General features: G+C 59.9%; 1 protein-coding gene across 4 annotated transcripts in view; it reads right to left on the reverse strand.

The window, feature by feature from the left end:
* ST3GAL1 (ST3 beta-galactoside alpha-2,3-sialyltransferase 1) overlaps positions 1–19,133 on the reverse strand; it is a 76,075-nt gene that overhangs the window by 3,944 nt on the left and 52,998 nt on the right. For 2 of the 4 annotated variants that reach the window (XM_002710551.6, XM_051844060.3), the window contains 5 exons: positions 11,795–12,547; positions 5,379–5,575; positions 4,391–4,570; positions 3,453–3,498; positions 1,476–1,595 (listed from right to left, as the gene is read on the reverse strand). In XM_002710551.6, coding sequence (XP_002710597.1) covers positions 1,476–1,595; positions 3,453–3,498; positions 4,391–4,570; positions 5,379–5,575; positions 11,795–12,100 — 849 coding nt within the window. In that variant the 5' untranslated portion in view covers positions 12,101–12,547. Of the gene's footprint in view, positions 1–1,475; positions 1,596–3,452; positions 3,499–4,390; positions 4,571–5,378; positions 5,576–11,794; positions 12,548–19,133 lie in introns of those variants that run through there. The other 2 variants (XR_016235987.1, XM_089335722.1) reach the window with 1 other exon arrangement.

Genomic DNA, 19,133 nt, shown 5'->3' on the forward strand with positions numbered 1-19,133 from the left:
AGCAGGTGTACTTCGGGGCCCGGGGCGGAACCTCCAGGAACAGGGTTGGGCGAGGGGACGCAGACTCCCACGTCAGGCTCAAATCAGGGCTAGAGGTGTGCCTCCTCCAATGCTGGCACATGCCAAATGTGTCCCCCAGCTGCGACCTGGCGCCTGTTCACCACCGTGTCCCTGGCTCTCCTTCCCCCCACAGCACACGGTGGCCCAAGGACGTGTACAATTGCTACGTGTCATTTCAAACAAATTGGAAAAAAGGAAGGGAGGGAGGGAGACGGGCTGAAGGCTTTCTTGGAATCCCACGAGCCAGTAACCCACAACCCTGTTGTGGGTTCCCAGAACACCCTGGGGCTTGGTGAGGCAAAAGCATGTCAATAAAATTCTAGCCCTGGGCCAGCTAGAAGGCATCCCTGGAGGTGACTGCATATGGGTGGTCCTGAGGGGGCCCGGCAGCACCAGGGGACAGGTACAGCCCCTTCTCCAGCGGGGAGGGAGTGGAATGGAGCCGCGAGGAGGGTAGGGCTTGGAGCTGAGCAGACGCCCCCAAGTCCCGGCTCTGCCACGGCCGAGGCCAACCCGAGTGCGGCAAACCAGCTCCCTGAGCTTCCCGGCCCTCATCTGCCAAGTGGGGTTAACACTCAAGGTCACAGGTGCTCTCCCTGAGACCAGCACCCACGGGGTCCAGAGGCCCTCACTGGCCAGGGCTGGGGGCCAGGAGCTGCTCTGTGCCAAGCGCCGTGTGGGTTATGGGGAAGTGTGGGCAGCCCTCCGTCAGGGGTGCTGGGGAGACCGGGGCCACACCCTTGGCAATCATGGACTGGGTGGCCCCTGAGGGACACAGGCTCCAGTCAGGGCTCCCATGGCACGGAGGAGGGAGGGGCCCAGAAGGGAAGCTTGAGTTAGGTCCCAGGGAGGAGCAGCGCGGGGACAGTTCCTGGGGAAAAGCAGCAGGGACACAGGCCCGCTCAGTAGGGACAGGAGGTCATGGCAGGAGGAAGCGCCTGGAGCAGGGGTCTGATGTGGACCCCAGGAGTCTGAGCAGCTGGGGAATGGGAGGGAGCCCCCATTCCTGGCTGCAGACTCCAGGGCAGGCAGGGATGATACCAGGATGGAGTGTGGGGTCCCAGCCCTGTGACCCCTTCCCAGAATTTCAGCCCAGGACTGTAGGGTGGGAGTGGGGGATGGGCTGTGTGAGCTAAGAAGGCCCATCCTGAATCTGGGGCCAGGGAAGAAGTGTGGGGTGGGTGGGGGGCACCCTCCTGCTTACACAGCTGGCAGCGAGCCTCCCGGACAACCAGGGGAATCCAGGCCCACACCCTGGTGGTGGGCGGAACCCCAGGGGCATCTTGCTCACAAGATCTTCCGGAAGGGATGGACGAGCCCTGACCACCCGCCGCCCCCTCACAGCCTCTCGGGAACATAGAAAGGGCGGCCTTCATCCTCAGAGTGGCCCAGCGGGCACGTGGCCAGGGGCGTACCTCATCGCAGATGTGCATGGAGAAGATGACCGACAGAATGCCCGTGGACGGGTACCGCCCGTGGCCTTGCAGCCAGTTGTCGAAGACGTACTTGATGAAGGCCGGGTGGTAGATCAGGATCTGCGGGAGGAGCACAGGGCCCGGCGTGAGCCACGACACACAGCCAAGGCCACGGGCACGCAGCCGGCTGGGGCGGCACCTGACAAGTCCCCTGCCCTGGCGGGAAAGACGGGCAGTGGCGCACACCACCCAGACAGAGCTGTTGGCGCTGGGAAGGAGTCGAAGAGAGAAAGAAAGCCTGCAGGCTGGGAAGTTGACGTTTGGAGAGGACCAGAGGTTGGACAGGAAGGGTTCCGGGGGGAGCAGCAGGAAGTGGGCAGGGGGCCTGGAAACACCCATGGGGCCACCTGCTCTGCCAGCAAGTTTGACTTTTTTTTTTTTTTGACAGGCAGAGTGGACAGTGAGAGAGAGAGACAGAGAGAAAGGTCTTCTTTTTCCATTGGTTCACCCCCCACAACGGCCACTGCAGCCGGCGCACCGTGCTGATCCGAAGCCAGGAGCCAGGTGCTTCTCCTGGTCTCCCATGCAGGTGCAGGGCCCAAGGACCTGGGCCATTCTCCACTGCCTTCCCGGGCCACAGCAGAGAGCTGGCCTGGAAGAGGGGCAACCGGAACTAGAACTTGGCGCCCATATGGGATGCCGGTGCCGCAAGGCGGAGGATTAACCAAGTGAACCACGGCGCCGACCCCAGCAAATTTTATATTTTTTAAATGTATTTTATCTATTTGTAAAGCATAGCAAGAGAGAGAGAGAGAGCGAGAGAGAGAGAGAGAGTGAGAGAGAGCGAGAGAGCTCTTCCATGCACAGGTTTACTCCCCAAATGCCTGCAACAGCTGGGGCTGGGGGCCAGGCTGAAGCCAGGAGTTTGGAACCTAATCCAAATCTGCCATAGGGAGCGGCAGGAACCCAGCCACTGGATTCTATCAAGGGCTGCCTCTCAGGGTGCAGGTTAGCAGGAGCTGGATCAGGAGTGGAGCCAGGCGCTCTGCTATAGAAGGCAGGCACCCCAAAAGGCAGCTTAGCCACTGTGCCAAACACCCACCCCCAGAATCACCGATTTTTAAACCCTGTGTGCTGGGTTCCCTTCTCCTCGGGTCACAGATGCACACACGGAGGCTCAGAGAGGCTAAGGAACGTGCACCATGTCACACAGCCAGCGGGAGCAGAGGCGGGCGGCGTGGGGCTGGTGGCAGGCTTGGCCTCGGTTCCCCAGCCCCTGTGCTGGCTTACGACCAGCGGAGACTTCTCGGACTGCACAGCGTGTGTCTCCTGCTCCTTGGAGTGGACAGAAAGGGAGAGTCGTGCAGGTCTCTGATGACCCTCAATCTCTCAGGCTGGCCCGGGTACTGCTGTCTCCCAGGGGCTCTCCCATCTACAGGTGCACCTGTGCCTTCCTCCTGGAGGGGCAGTGTGGCCCAATGCAAAGGGCAGGGTGCAGGAGGTGCCAGGAATTCAGCTTTAGCTGAGCCAGCTGTGTGACCCTGAGCAAGTTACCTGACCTCTCTGTGCCAATGGAACTAGGATAGTGTGTGCTAAGGGCCAAGGTGGGGGCACTTCACTCCTTCCTCCTTCTGCCTGTGGCCCATCTGCAGGGGGTGGGGGAGGGAGACATGGAGGCACCAGTGGTGAGGCCTGGCTTTGAGATACTCACACGCAACAGGAATGAGCCTGAGGATTCCTACCAGTGTGGGCCCTGGGGGTCTGTGGCTGCGACCACCCCCAGATCTCCCAGGCCAAGGAGCCACTTTGTGAACCTCTGCCAGTGCTTGAGCCCTTGCTGGCAGGGAAGTTAAATGAGGGCTGCAGCCTCCACTGGGAACCCTGGGGTCTGGGGTTTGGGGCTGGAGTCTGGCGCTTGGGTCAAACGCCTGAGAAAGGAGACCTCGGGTGGAGCAAAAGGCTGGAGCCTCAACTCACCTTGTCCTGTTTCACTTTGATCTTGGCGGGGACGGGCACGTAGGTGCTGCAGTGGGAGAAAGAGAAGATGGTCATGTGGGGAGGGGGCTCCGGCCCAGCTGAGGCCCTCCCACAGCCCCCTCCCCCTGGAGGCACTGACGGGGAGCTTGGCTGAGTGTAGTGCGAGCTGTGGCTTCACACCTCGCTTTCCCAGCAAGCCCAGGAGGAGCAGGACTCGCTCCAAACATGGCCTGAAGCAGCACCCAGTGCCGGAGCCGGGCTGTGAGGCCTCAGCCGCCCTCGCTTATCCATCCCCAAGGTCCCACGTAAAGGCAGAGGAGTTGCGGCTGTGCTGGCCTCGACCCTGCGGCTGCCCTGCGTGGGACGCAGGCTGAGGCCACATCCTGGCTGGGCCCAGCTCCCGCTTCCCTGCATCCAGGACAAGCAGAAAACCCGAGCCTCTTGTCCCCAGCCAGACTCGGGCACGTGGGAACCAGAGCCAGCGGGGAGCCCAGGCTGTGCTGGTTCTGCCCAGGGGCAGGCTGCTGGCCAAGCCTCTGCTTCCTCGTCCTGGTGAGGATTACATGGAAAACAGCAGCTCCTCCCTGGGCAGGGAGCGCCTTCGCTCAGCCGGAGCCCAGGTGCTCTGCCTGCCCTGGCCACTGGAGGGCAGCAGAGGCATCAACCGCACTCTCCTTTCCCTCGCCCCCTCCCCCAGGCCTCCGCTATCTGGAAAGCAGGGGGCTGGCATCGTGGGTGCACTTTAGAAGCAGAGAGGGGAGCAGACGCCGACCTTGGCAGTCTAAGCAAGAGTCCTTGGCAGGGGGTGGCCGAGCTGTGACTTGTTAGAGGGTGTGGGATGGGGGAGGGGCAGTAAGCACTGGAGAGTGGGAATTGTGAGAGATGGGGGGGGTCCCGTGGAGGGGGGTGGGTGGAGGACGTGAGGGGCGGGGACTCACTGGGAGATGGTGCCCGTGGTGGTGGCACTGACCACCCACTGCAGGTCGATCGTCTTGAAGGGCACCAGCACCATGCTCACGTTCTCCCCCAGCTCCCGGAAGCTCTCGGGGTACACCAGATGGTGGGTGGTCTTGCTCCCCACGTCGCCCTCAAACCCCACGGTGGGCGCCTTGTTCATCCTGGGAGGGGAAGGGAGACAAAGACACGTGGCAGGGCCTGCGCTGGGACCTCAGCCGTGTCCCCTCCTCCCTGGGGCTGCCTCTGTGAAATGCACATAAATCAGACAGGGCGACGAGGCTTTCCTTGTTCTCTTCTCTGATCGCAGTGAGTCTAACGCTCTCCAGCGCTGAGCGCCCGTGAAACGTCACTGTTGGTGTCCTACAGCCCCTCTTGATGGTCCCGGAAACCCCAGCTCAGACAGGCTGTTCCAGGCCACGGAGCTGCCCCAGGGCAGCGCTGAACTGAGGTCTGACCCTGACCCTGACCCTCTGTTCATCACCATGCTCATTCCCATTGGCTGCCAGGCACACCGAGGCTCTGAGGGGCCAGTGAGAGGTCCGTGTGGGCGGCCAGCCCCATCCCTCAGGGCTACAGGGAATCCAGGATACACTGGGGATGTCTTTCTGGAATGTCCGCCCCACTTAGAGATGGGGCAAATGCATTTTACATGGAAAGCCTGCAGTTCTGTTATAGCAGATTGCAAAGTGGGGATGGATTTGAATAATTAAACCAGAGTCTTCCAGCCACCCGTGCCCGCTCACCGGCCTCCCCATGCCCAGCTCCTGACCTAGGTGTGCAGTCCCCTCTAAGTAGGTCCATCTCAACCCTACAAGCCAAGACAGGGAATCCAAGGCTCAGAGGGGGCGGGAAGGAGTCTGGGGTCCCTGGAGAAGTCCTTGACCTTGTGAGCCCGAGCCCAGACACCTGCCACAGCTCCAGGGCCCCCGGTGTGGCGTGGTGGGTGGGGGCGAGGGCCGGGGCACTGACCTCAGCACGAAGTCGTGGCTGTCTATGTCCGGCCCGTAGGAGGACTCGCGCAGGTTGCCAGAGTTGCCCACCACGGCACAGCGCCGGCAGCCCACCGACCTCTTCTCCAGCACGGGGTCCACATCGCCGGGCACCACGCTGAACAGTTCCTTAATGGTGTCGTTCAAGTTATTGGGCTTCTTCTCCCTCTGGAGCTTCTGTGGGCAGAGGACAGGACAGGTCAGCCCGGCTGCACTGCCTCTGGCCGAACAGGCTCTGTCTCCTGGCTGTGGAGCCACCTGCTGGGGTTTTTGAGGACCTTGCGTCTCCTTCTCTCTGCTGGCCCCTGGGAACGGAGGCAGCTCAGACGCTGCCTCCTCCAAGGAGTCCAAGCTACAGAGGAAAGAGCCGTCCACGCTGCAAATGCTACGGAGCACCTCTGGTATGCTAGGGACTTGCTGTGGTCTGAATATTTGCTCCTCTGGACAAAATCCCCAAAGGTTAAGAGCGGGGAAGCTTCATCCAGTGATGGGGATCAGGGCAGGGTCCCGGTAATTGCCTAAGAGACCACAGAGGTGCACGTGTGCACCTGATCTCTCACCACGCCATGCCCTCTGTCACCTTGGGCTCTGCCAGCAGCAGAGGCTGAACCAAGGGCTGTGCGCCAACTGGAAGTCTCTTCCCTTTGTATGGTTGGCCTGGCTTGGGTTCTTCATTACAGCAGTGGAAAGCTAAGACAGGACTGCGCCAGCTGCTTGTGACAAAGACCAGGCACGTGGGAGAGGGGCGGGGCCCAGCTCAGCCCTACGCAGCACACCTGGGCTCAGCTCGCCAGACTTGGCGTGGCCCGTGTGGGGCTCACCCCCTTCCCTCCAACCTGTTGCTCTTTAGGATCTCTCTGTCTCTGACGAAAGAGCTTCTCTTCCCCTAAAGGGCACAGCCAGGACCTTGCGAGCCCACCCACCACTGCCACTCTGCTCTGAATCTCACACCAAACCCAGACACCAGGTCTGGTACTGCACGCCCTCACTCACGCCTTACCAACAAGAGTAGTAGGTGGGCGGGCGCTGGCTCCGCAGCCCTGGCTGGGTCCTGGCTGGTTGGCTGACAGCAGCAGAGCCGCCCACGCCATGTCCCCACTCTGCTGCCCTTACACTTCTACCCCCCAGCTCCCCCAGCCCATGACAACCGGGCTTCAGCCAGGCTGGAGTCAGCATATGCCAGACACATGCAGACCTCTGATGTCTGCGGAGCAAAGACCCAGCGCAAGGGTCGGCTGTCCCAAGACAGCCCCATGGTGACTGCCCACCCTGGTCTGCCCAGGACTGAGGAGTTTCCCTCTGATGCAGGTCTTTCAGAGCCCAAAGTAGGACAAGCCGGTCACCCTTGCCCTGCATGGTCAGCCCACTGTCTCACATGGAGCCTGGGCTGCACTGGGCAGTGAGCACCTGTGGGTGCACCTGCCTTCCTCACTCAGTGTGAGCCTGGAGGGATCTGATAAGGAGCAGTGCACCTGACCCTGCGCCATGCCACTCTGCTGAGTTATTTCACCTGCAGAAGAGAAAGGATGCACCGGTGCCAAATGGGTAGGGGGGCTTGTCCCAACTCCAAACCAAGATGTGACCCTGAGCTTTTAGAACTGTCTTGGGGCCGGCGCTGTAGCATAGCGGGTAAAGCTGCTGCCTGCAGTGCCTGCATCCCATATGGGCGCTAGTTCGAGTCCAGGCTGCTCCACTTCTGATCCAGCTCTCTGCTGTGGCCTGGGAAAGCAGTAGAAGACATCTCAAGTTCTTGGGCCCCTGCACCTGCATGGGAGACCCGGAGGAGGCTCCTGGCTCCTGGCTTCAGATTGGCACAGCTCCGGCCATTGCAGCCAGTTGGGGAGTGAACCAACGGATGGAAGACCTCTCTCTGCCTCTCTGTCTCTCCTTCTCTCTCTGTGTGTAACTCTGACTTTCAAGTAAATAAATGTCTTTAAAAAAAAAAAAACTGTTTTAAGAGCTCCTAGAACAGGGCGCCAACCTCTGGCCCTTGGAATCCTGACCTTGTAAATGCAGTAGCTCTAGGCATCAGATACTATTCAGCCAGGGAAAGTAAGGAAGTATCCTTGTAAGTTGCGACATGGGTGGAACCTTGGAAACATTGTGTTTAGCAGGCTTAGCCCAAGAAGCCAGAGAGAGAAGGGCAGAGATTGTAGGAGTCCTCCCCTGTTAGGCGCCCAGAGCCCTCCAGTGTGTCAAAACAGAAAGCAGAAAGGAAGAGTGGGGAGGGGCTCACACTTAGGGAAGATGGGGCTGACTAAGACGGGCTGTGGACAGGGAGTGGCGACCACGGCTACCTGAGGCTGGTGCAAATGACTCAGATTATGTTACATGTGCTTTACCACACGTTCAGATGCAGATTAAACACCTGCTGGTTACAGGATGCCCCCGGGCCACCACATCACTGGGGATTGTGACAAGGCTCAGCTCCTCAGTCAGTAGGGTTTGGGCTGGGGCCTGAGCTCCTACAGGTCTGACGGGCTCCCAGGCAATGCTGCTGGGGTAGCCAGGCCCCTCTGCAGGAGGCTCTGTGGAGGTGTCCAGCTGGGAAGGGCTGCCAAGCACTTGGCCATGGACTTGGGACCAGAGAGTGCCCTGGCATTGTGCCACTCCCTGGGGGGTGGAGTAAGCAACAGCATCGCTACCTTGTACCCACCGTGCAGGGGTCTTTACTGAGCTGCTACTTCCCAGTACAGCAGGTGCCCTCTGCCACGGAGACCCCAGGGTTGAGAATTCCAAGTCTGCCATGGACACAGGCAGGGAGCGTGTCCTGCACTCTGCTGGGTGTCGTGCCTGGCATCACCTTGCCCTGTCCGACTGTAGCTCACTCAGCTCTGCTCTCAGGACTCATGGAAGACAAAACAGCTGGTTGCTCAGGGAAGGGGCCCTGGCAACCGTACCCCAAGTGGACAGAAAGGACCGCTTGGCACGAGTTGAGAATCACTGGACAGCACAATGAAAACAGGCAAGGCCAGTGGGGCCCGGCTCAGCCCTGTGCCTGCCCAGGCTTGCTGGCGGCTCCGGGTTTGCAGGAAGATTGACAAGGGCTTGCGAGTTGCCTAAGGAGACCTTGGCCAAGTAGTGGCAAGTGCACAGCAAGGGCAGAAAGGAAATGAAGAGAGCATGAACGGCCCAGCAGGGCCCAGGACAGAGTGGAGTCTCTGGGGCTCTGGCTGCAGCAGGTCTGGAACCAGAGCGAGGTGAGTGAGGTGCTGGGCGCACGATTTAAGGAGCATAACCCGGCCCGGCCTCTCCTTTTCTGTGAGCCCTGGGGCCTCCGTCACTTGCCCTGTACTGGAGCCCGACCCATGGGAGTTGTGCAGTGGGGACTCCGGCAGCAGCTTTCCTGCCTGGAGGCTCCATGGTGGCCTTTTGTCCCCTGTGCCCGCAGAGTGCGGGGATGAGCTGCACTCCCTGCACACCGTCGCTGTTGCATCTGGGACCAACACGAGCGGCTTTCTGGCCTTAGCACAGAGGGCTGGCACCAAGGGGTCTTCACTGCAGGCCTTGTTCTCATGCTCAGTTGCTGTCTGGCTGGCTCCTTTAGCCCCTGGGCAGCAGGCCTGGCACGCAGCTCAGCACAGGCCCAGTGTGGATTTGCTGAACAGAGACCCACACCAGCCAGTGGCCACACCTTCATCCTCCCAGTCCACAGCTGCTCCTCTGGGGCTCTGAAGGCTGACCACAGCCAGAAGCAGAGTTCTGTCGTTTTGATACACAGCCCCCATGCCAAGAACATCATGGCGTGTCCTCATTTAGCTCCCATAACCGTCCTGTGAGAAGGTAATCTTATGTACCCATTTCACAGATGGGAAGGCCCAGGCTTGGAAGACCCAGAGCCTGACTCCAGGTCCTTTAAGTAGAACGCGACCTGATTGCCCTTCTGCAGCAGGGAGACCCGGGAAGTGCAGGTGGGGATACAGAAAGTCACACTGGTGGGCTTGGGGTGAGGGCAGGGCAGAGGGGTGCCCGGAGAGCTTGGCCGGGGCCTTGCCAGAGTTGGGGCTTGCATCGGGTGGAAGGCATTATTTTGTACTTGATATTGGGCATGGATGTCTGGGGTGGGAGGATGTCCCACCAGGGTGGGGGTGGAAATCTGTGGAGGGGGTCACAGTCTCCTTCTCTCTTTGTAATGCTCCCCTGCCCCATCCCCAGGGCTCCCCACAGCCGGGGTCAGGAGAGAAGGAGGGTCGGTGGAGCACCACCAGGGCTGGGTGTGCTGCAGCTGATCAGTTTCCTGATCTGTGAAATGGAGATAACTGGCTCCCAAGCCTCTCCTCCACCTGCTGAGCCCTAAGGCCGCTCCCTGTTTGGGTCATGTGCACGCTGTGTAGACAGACTGATCCCTAAATGCCTTCGCAGCCAGAATCCGAGGGTGACACTGAGAATCCCCAACCCCGAGCTCCTAAGGGGATGTCTGAATTCAATCCAGCCCTGCCAAGGGCACTATGGGGGGAATGGGAGAGCCAGGGAGCGGAAGGGGATGTGTGAGGCTGCCATGCCAGAGGGGTCCCCCTTTCTCTATCTCAGTGGCCTCCCTTACCAGCCAGAGACCAGACATGACAGCTGGAGACACTGTGGCTGCGTCCCTGGGGAGTGGGTGACACTGGCGTCTAAGCGGGCAGGGGTGATGGGGGCAGTTAAACACCTTGAGACGCACAAGGCTCTCCAGCCCCTGCTCCAAGCCTTGTCCTGCTGACTTCCCCACCGCCTTCAGCAGACACACGGACTCTGAGAAGGCAAAGGCCCTGCCTATCCCGATCTCCGTCACGTCCCCAGAGCCCAGCCGCGACCTGCGCGCACAGACCCCGGAGCCAGGACTTAGCTGGGTCCTGGCACACAGCCAGCACCTTGGACCCTTCTAGGGCCCCCATGCATTTTCTGCTCATTTCTGGTAGACTGAGCTCTTGGAGCAGGGCGCCTTTGGGAAAGTGCTGCGCGTGAACTCTGCTCTTGCGAGGTCTCCCTGGCTGGCTGGGTGCCCCTCGCCGTGCCTTTGCTTGGTGTGGCACAGGAGGGAGAGACTGCATGCGCTATGTCAACAGCCCCAGGCACACACGGATTCCAGCCCTGTGCTCCATTTCCGGCTCCTGCACACACATTCTCACGTCCCAGGTCCATGCATAAGCTGACCTCTCTGCTTGGGGGCACCCTTTCTCTCTGACTTCTCCAGGGTGAGATCAGTCTTCTCCTCCCCTGGGAAGCCCAGCCCCCAGGGGAGGGGTTAGAGGCCCCGCCCATGGGCTTCTGCATCTCCCATGCCCACTCTCCACGCAGCGCCAAGGCTCTGCCTCGGGACACTGTTTTCTCATCTCCCTTTGCCCCCTGCAACCCAAGATTGGAAGCCAGCGTCTTCTCCATCTCAATCTATTGGTGCTTGGCATGTGGGCGGTGCTAAGTCAGTGCAGACTGGAGGGATACTGCTGGCTCCCCTTGGGTCTACTTGATGGCCAGCACTGGGGCGATTTTTCAGAAACCTAGATCGGATCCCAGGATTCCCCACTTAGAACAGCACAGTGGCTTCTGGCCCCAGACTCTTCACTGTGGGTCCTGCCTATGCTCAGCTCTGCCCTCACAGCACTGCCCACTGCCCACGGCACCCCAGCCACACTGACACACCCAGGGGATGGATGCAACCCCAGGGCTCCTGCACACTCTGCAAAACCTACAACACTTTCTCTAGATACTTCCATGACTGGTGCCTTTTCTGCCTTTGGGTCTGGGCCTGGGTCTGGGTTCAAGTCGTGCTTGATGGACCGCCTTGTATACAAGACCCTCTCCAAGCTTCCCCCATCACAAACTTCACCCAGGCTTCCTCAAAGCACTTCCATCCCAGCCTCCCTTGTTTATCTGCATTCTGAAACCTAAAGTGGGAAAAGCAGTGGCCCCTAGAAAGAAATGTCCAAGCGCTGGTCCCAGAACCCGCGCATGGGACTCTGGGAAACTGCCAAGGACCTCTGGACGAGCCCATCCTGGATTCGAGGGAAGCTTGTGAACCCAAGGACAGGCGTCCTTCTGAACACAGGGACGGGGGGTGTGAGACTGGGGAAGCAGAGTTGCAGCCCTCAGGGAGGCAGAGACAAGGAGTGACATGTCTACAACCCATGTGGCCCAATTCTCCGAGTCCCCAGGAGGCTCAGACCCTGCTGAACCTTGGCTTTGGACTTCTGACCCCCCGAGATGTGCAAGAATGACCTTTGACTGTTCGTGGCTGCTTGTGATGACAGACACGGGAAGAATGCAGTAGCCCCCACGCTGACTTCTACGTCATGGCACCTTGGTAGGCAGTGGTGAATGAACCAACCAGCGAATGACTAACAAAGAATAGCCGCATCCTACCGAGGCCCCGCAGGGCCCCGCCTCCCCCTGCAGACCCTGCTGCAGCCCGGGCCTCACCAGCCACCATCTGTAGGTATCTTCCTCCATGAGAGCGTTGTGAGCCGTGAGCAGCGGCTGCATGGTCTGGTTGAAGCGCTCGTCGAACCAGGCGGAGAGTTTGCGCTGGCCCACGCAGTGCGCGCAGGTGCACGGCCGGGTCTTGATGAGCTTCCGCAGGTTCTCCGAGAACTCCAGGACCATCTGCTTGGGGAACCAGGTGGTGGCCACCATGGTGTGCGAGTAGTTCAGGAGGAAGGAGGTGAGGAAGATGAAGAGCATGAGGAAGGCGAGCGCTTTGAGGGTCCTTTTCCTCGGAGTCACCATCTTCCGTTTCCCGAGGAGGCCTCCTGCGGACAGGCTGGGGACGAGCACTCCTAACTGAGGGCAGTCACGGGACAGGCGGAGCTTGGCTCTGAAGGGCGGCTGTGGTCGACTTTACTGCCCCTGGGGCACCGGCCGCCCCCGGCTTCCCGACTTCACGTGGGGCGCACCGTGGCTATGCGTGGCGCGCGCTCAGCAGGCGCGGGAGCCCGCCGCTTCCGCAATCCCTGAAAAGCTGATCGTGTCTCCTGACGGAGCTTTCATTAAACCTGGAGACAGTGGCCTCCGTGCCCAGGCGCAGGTGCTCAGTGGGCGCTCACTGATCTCCAGGAAGGTCTGGGGTCCCCAGGGCTGAAGCCTGGCGGGAATCGGCTTGCGCAGGTCGGAGGGAGGTCACTGGAGGTGAGGCGGTCCCGGGGCCGGCTGGAGGAGCCGTCGCTCATCTGTGAGCTGTACAGGAAGGGAGGAAGGAAACGGTGAAATGTGGTGGGATTTCCCTCTCCACGCCTCCCCGGCACGCCTCCCACGGCCTTCCCTCTGTTGGTCCAGCCGCCGCGGCAGGGGGCTCCGAGGACTTACTGATCCTCTTGTACCTCAGCGTGTGTATGTGTATAATGGGCTGTTTGCAAGGCTGCCAAGGCACCTGCAGACGGAGCGGCCCAGCCACGTTTCCCACAGCCAGATCCTAGCATCTGTGGGCACCAAGGCCAGTCTAGGAGATGGGCTGGCCCTGCATCTGAATCCAGAGCACATGGGATTTTCTCTCTTCCTCGTTCTCTCCTGGATTTGGGAACTCCACAGGAACAACAAGAAAATGCTATGTCCAAGGTGTGGCGCAAGCCCCCAGCCACCCTTCCATGAGCTCTGCCAGCCACTGGAGGGGGTTTTAGTGACCCAAGTTCAAGTTCTGGTTCATGGGGCTGTGTGGCCAAGAGCAAGTCACTCAGCCCTCCTAGAGCTCAGTTCCTTCTTCCATAACATGGTACATGGAGCTTCTGGGAGCTATTAGGCAATTGCTAAACTTTAATATTCCTTTTCCAACCTAAGCAAGAATACATGAGCTGACACAATGGTATACCCACAAGCATCTGCTCAGATAATCCTCTAGGCATACTTCCGGTGAGATGCTGGTTTCTCTGTTTGCCTTAGAAGAAACTGAGCAGTTAAGCGACTGGCCAAGGTGCTGGGGAAAGGTGGAGGCAGGCTTGGAGTCCAAGTCCACAGCCTTCTGTTCCTTGCACCTGCAGAGGTTGGGGGCGGGGGGCAGGAGAGGGGGTGTGGCCTCTGCTCTGGGACTGTGCCTGTCTGGTGACCTGGTCTTAGAGCCCCACAGCGGAAGGGGCAGAGTGAAAGAGGGGCCACGTTTTCCCAAAGCCAGCCTCTCAGATGCCCACAGCAGGTGCAGCCCTGCCTGCACACTTGACCGTGATGTCTCTGTTCCCCAGGCCCTGTGTTCTGATCAACTCCTCCCCGCCCTCCATGTGCATCCACCAGTGAAGGGCTCATTCCTTCCGGGAAGTCCGAGTTGGAGGCAGACTCTCTCTTCTGGTAGAGGGAGGTGCAGCTCAGAAACCAGATGAAGCCACAGCTGGAGCTCCAGATGTGCTGGCTCCCGGCCTGCACCCATTCACCCCAGTCCATCGCACACAGAACAAGGGCCAGGCTCGTGTTTATGACCTGGTGGTGTCCCCAGAGTCCCATCCACTGCCCCGCCTCCCAGCAGGCAGCCCCTCTCTCACGGAGTTGGACAACCTCATCCTCACGGCCAAGCCTTGAGTCCGCCTGGCCAGAGGAGGGGCCCCACCCCTGCCACCCCTCCCCCCACAGCGACTGGTGCAGGGCTGGGCACGTGCCTGGACCCCGTTGGGGAGGGATGGGGCTTTCCTTTCTGCTCTGGCCATTTGGATGTGAGGCCGGCACCAGGCTGGCCGCTTTGCTAGCTTGTGTGGGAGAGATCGGAACAAAATCCCTGATCTCGCTCTCGCCATGGCTCAAGTAAATTCTCTTCTTTGTTATAAGGCAGATAGACAAGTTGGAACCTGAGCACCATGCCTGAGAGCCACGCCACAGTTGCTCTGGCTTTTGTCCCCACTGGGCAGGAAGCGCACCCCAGCCCCTGCTGACCCGTGTGGGTCTTGCTACTTCGGTGAGGCTCACTGGGACCCCAGACAAGGCTGAACTGCAGATGCCGTGGGACTGGGACACCCTCCGTCCCCAGGGCATCCTGCCTGCCACCTCTCTGTGTCCCTGCTACCTAGTAGGCTGTCTTGCACATGCCAGGGAGCTGGCAGATCCAGAGAAGAGGCTGGGGCCAGGCAGATCTGCTCACAGCAGCCAGGAGCAGATGGTGGGGGGGAGCGAAGGGGGCGTGTTCGGGGCTGGAAAGGTGCAGCTGCAGCCGCGGGAGTGCCCTCCCTGCCTGGGGGAGGCCCGGCTCCCCCTGCTTGCACTTGGCGTCACAAGGCCTTCCTTGCACAGCACCTCCGTGTCCCACCTCCCCACTGTGAACCGTTTGGTCACCACATCCTGGCCGGCTGGTTTCCTGGGACAGCACAGGGTGGCCTGAGGTCAGACCCAGCAGGGAAGAGGGTCCTCCAGCTTCCAGGCAAGAACAGAGACCCCTCCCCACACTGCTCCCCAGCCATGGCCGGCCCCCTGGACACATGGGATTCAGAGACTCTGCTTTCCTGAAACCCTCCCCCCACCCCACCCCCCGACAACTGGCAGAAGGAAAAATGGCCCAGGCAGATCTGGGTTCAAATCCTGCTGCTTCCCATTCCTGGCCCACCCCTCCGAGCCTTGGTTTCTGAATCTATATAATGGGATGAACAATGCCCACAATAAGGTGGTCAAAGGAGAGAAAATGACTTGCTCGAAAATGACCAGGTTTGCCCTTGGGCTAGAGCAGATGACTAGAGAGATCAGTTCTGTCCCTGCCCCTAATTTTCCGGTTCCTCACTTGCAAAAAGTCCACCAGATCCCCCAGCCGGAGCTACTGTCAGGCTTCTTTAAAAGACTCAATAAGGGGCTGGTGCTGTAGCACAGTGGGTTAGGCTGCCACCTGCAAAGCTGGCATCCCATATGGGCACCGGTTCAACTCCCGGCTGCTCCGCTTCTGGTCCAGCTCCCTGCTATGCGCTTGGGAAAGAAGCATGGGATGGCACAAGGGCTTGGGCCCCTGCACCCACATGAGAGACCTGGAAGAAGCTCCAGGCTCCTGGCTTTCGCCTGGCCCAGTCCCAGCCATCGCGGCCATTTGGGGGAGTGAATCAGAGAATGGAAGATCTCTGTGTGTGTGTGTGTGTCTGCTCTCTCTGTAGCTCTGACTTTCAAATAAATAAATAAATCTTAAAAAACAAAAAACACCAAATGAAATCAGTCATCAAGAATAGCAGCCGTCCTCAAAAAGCTTGTGGAAAATACCAATTATGAAAAAGCTGTACATGGATTTCAACAATCTTTTAAGTGCATTTCCCCATGAAATTTTTTAAAAGTGTGGTTCCAGCAGACTGCATGAGTTGCTTTAACCCTGTGAGGCTCTGGAGGGCAAAGACGTCACCGCGTCTGCCCCAGTGGCAGGATCCTGATGCACTGTGGGTAAAACCAGGCCTCCCAGGACCCAGACAGACCTCAGAGACAGCCGGGCCTCAGGGCAGGAGGCGGAGCACAGTGTGGGGTCTTTGGGGTCAGACCCGCGTGAGTTTGCCTTCCCCAGAAGGTTCCTCAAAGTGGCTCCAGCAGTTCCCCTGTGCTACTCCGGTCACCAGGGGCCCCTTCCCACATGCCTGGGGACGCCGGTGCGCTGCCCACTGGAGTGCACAAAATGTGCACATTTGCAGGACAGGCCAGGGCATGCTCCTGGCCTCCAGCTGCTGTGGGGAGGTGCTGAATGGGGCTGCCTCATTCTGCACGTTGTCTTCCAAGGTTTGCAGTACGCAGTCCCAGCCGGCTTCCCTGTGCACGGGCAGGTGAACAGCACACAGAGTACGCTGCCTCCCCGCCGAGCTGGGTAAGACAATCCACTACTGCAGGCCCAGGGCTGCCCCAGCCAGACGCGGGCAGCCACATCTCTCCAAGGGCCACACGCAGGAGGGGTCAGTGCAGAGATGCTTGCTGTGTAGCAGGTGCTCAACGCACGGGGCTTGCCTTGTCAGCCACGTACAGAGGAGGAAGCGGAGGCTCAGACGTGGGAAGGAACTGGATCGAATTCACAGATCCAAGAGATAGGCAAGCCGACTCCAGCCGGTCTTTGCGTCAAGTGCAGTGTATTTCCTAGCCGTTTCCCTCCCTCTCTCCGCCCCCACACACACCACGGTTATGCTAAGCTCGGGTTCCAGGAACAAGCAGCTGCCCTGGGAGCTGAGTCCTGGGATTTCCACGTGCGCTGAGCCCGAGCCGAGGCCCCTGGCCCCCACGTCATTATGCAGGGCTGGGTCTGCGCTCCGCCTCAGTGCCCCATTCCAAGCTCGGCCTATGAGAAGCCGCAGCCCAGCCAGACACAGCGGGAGCCGCCTTCCCGGCAGCCTCACGGAGCCCAGCCCTGTGCCAGGACTCCTGCCCCTGGCCATCTGCCTGCAGCCAAGGGGGGCCCCATCCCGTATCTCAGGGTCTCTGGAGTCAAGCACGGCCTCCACTTCTGATCCACTTCCTGCTGATGCACCTATGAGGTCATGAAAGAAGGTCCAAGTACTTGGGTCCCTGCCACCCACATGGGAGACTCAGTGGAGCTCCTGGCCCAGCCCTGGCTGTCACAGGCATTTGGGGGAGTGAACCAGCAGGTGGAAGATCTCTCTATATATATGTTCCTCTGCCTTTCAAATAAATAAAAATGACTAAATAAACTTTTTTTTCTGTGAAAAGGTATCCACAGGTCATTTGGCTCAGGTTCCCCATGCCATGGCTAATTCTCCATGCATCAGCCTCGCCTGCACCCCAGGGCTTTCAGGGTTCCTGTCCCCTAATGGCTCTTACTGTCCCTGAATGTCCCCTACTGCCACAGGACCCCCGAGGCCAGTGCCTGTGCCTGCGGGGAGGGCTCATTCCTCCGTCCTCCGTGCTCCCCGTCCTGCATCAGCTGGGAGCCTGGAGACTACATTTCCCAGCTTCCCCTGCCTCGCAGGGCTCTGGACAGGTTGAGGTTCCATCAGTGAGGGCTGCAGGGTGGAGGGAAGAGGCAGGGCTGGGGGCTGCCGCAGTCCCCGAGTGCCACGGGGGACTCTGGGCTGGCTTCGGGGTCCCTGCCGAAAGCAGCGAATCCCAAATGCCCTTCCTTGTTAAGCACCGACCCTGGAATTAAGCCCTTCTGCTTGGCGCTTCTGCCTCAGTTTCTTCATCTGTAACATGGGTACCTACTCCACAGGGGTGCGTGGAGAAGTGAGAAAGTTGGTAAAGTCTCCAAAATGGTGCCTGGCACAGCCTGCCTGCTGGGTTTTACAGAAAGCCCTCAAGTGGTTTTGGTTTTCTTGCAAGAAGCACCAACCACCAGCCCACCCCAGGCACATTTCTCCCTCCTTTCATTGGACAGCTATGGGCGCAGAGCTCAGAAAGGGGAGGCAACTTGTCCAAGGACACACAGCAAAATGATGCCGGAGCTGAAACCAGAACCAGACCCCAAGCTCCAAGGCTCACATGGCTCCTTGGATGGCACCTGCTCTGTTCTACAGGGCATGCCCGGGGGGGCTGCTTCTGCCATGTCCCAGGGGGTGGGGGCCTTGCAGCGAAAACACACGGCGGCCTCCTCTGTGTGAAGCCCAGGAAGTCACACGGGGCCGACTTCAAGACCCCCAACTGGAAAATGGAGTTAAAAAGCCACCCTCGGGGCGGGCCTTTGGCATAGCTGTTAAGACGCCCGCATTCCACATCAGAGTGCCTGGGTTCAAGTCCTGGCTCCGCTCCCAATTCCAGCTTCCTGCTAATGCACACCTTGGGAAGCAGCAGGTGGCGCTGCAGCACTTGGACCCCTGGCACCCACCTGGGTGCATCTGGATCGAGTCTGGGCTCCCGGCTCCAGCCTGGCCCAGCCCCGGCTGTTGCGGCCACTTGGGAAGTAAACCAGAGATGGGGCCTTTCTTCTTCTGTCTCTGTCTATCTATCTCCCTACCTTTGACATCAAAAACAGTTGTTTTTTTTTTTTTTTTAAAGAAAGTCACTATAACAACAAACCAACAAATCACTCTACTTCCACGGTGGCCACATGTAAAGCAATGAGAGCCAAGCTGTTGCCAGCAAGGGCCTGCCACGGGCCACGGCCCTTCTCCTCTGTTCGAAGGCTGGTGTGAGATCTCACTGCCTGAGCGCACTCCACCCCTCCACCCCGATGTTGGTGGCAGGTGCTCCCTCGGCTTTCACACATGGGGACGCAGGTGCACAATGGTCAGGCAGCCTGCCCAGGGTGCAGTGGGGGAGGAGGCCAGCCGAGGCTGCTGCTGCCCCTGCCCTGAGCCTGAGCGGCTGGACGGTTCCTGGGTGCAGTCCTTCTCGCCAGCTCAGCAGGCCAGCAGGGCCAGCTGTTCCCGAAACCGTGCGCGCTGGGAGGCCTGGCCTCGGTGCCGTGGACTGAGAGGTGCGGTCCTGCGCTGGGGGTGGGATAAGCGTGGAGCCCCAGGGTGTGGGCACAGAGAGCTGCCAGGCAGGCTGGACCCCCTGAGCTCCAGCCCTGCTGCTTCTTCCCATGGCCACTCCCCCAGGAGCCTCCAACCCTGCTCCAACCACTGCCGGGGCATCTGCCCATCCCTAGACCCAGCAGTCCAGATCTCTGCATCGAAGCCCAGACCACGGACAGAATCAGGTCCTCAGGCCCCTACAGGTTCCAGGCTCAATCCCAGGTCCCACTAGGGGGCGCTCTAACCAGCTCCTCCCCAGCCAGGCTCCCCGGTGGCAGCCACCATGGCCTCCCCTGAAATGCAGTGATCCGATGCCAGTGGGAGCCACAGAGCAAGAGGTCCCTTTAGCCCGTGACTGCTCCTGGGGTGGAGTGGGGTGGGGGCGACTTCAGCCCAGCCACCCCCTGCTCTGGAGCCCCTCTGCCTCTGACCTG

The sequence above is a fragment of the Oryctolagus cuniculus genome, chromosome 6, assembly GCF_051225735.1.
Source record: "Oryctolagus cuniculus isolate XC-2025 breed Fujian yellow rabbit chromosome 6, ASM5122573v1, whole genome shotgun sequence".
Taxonomy (NCBI): Eukaryota; Metazoa; Chordata; class Mammalia; order Lagomorpha; family Leporidae; genus Oryctolagus; species Oryctolagus cuniculus.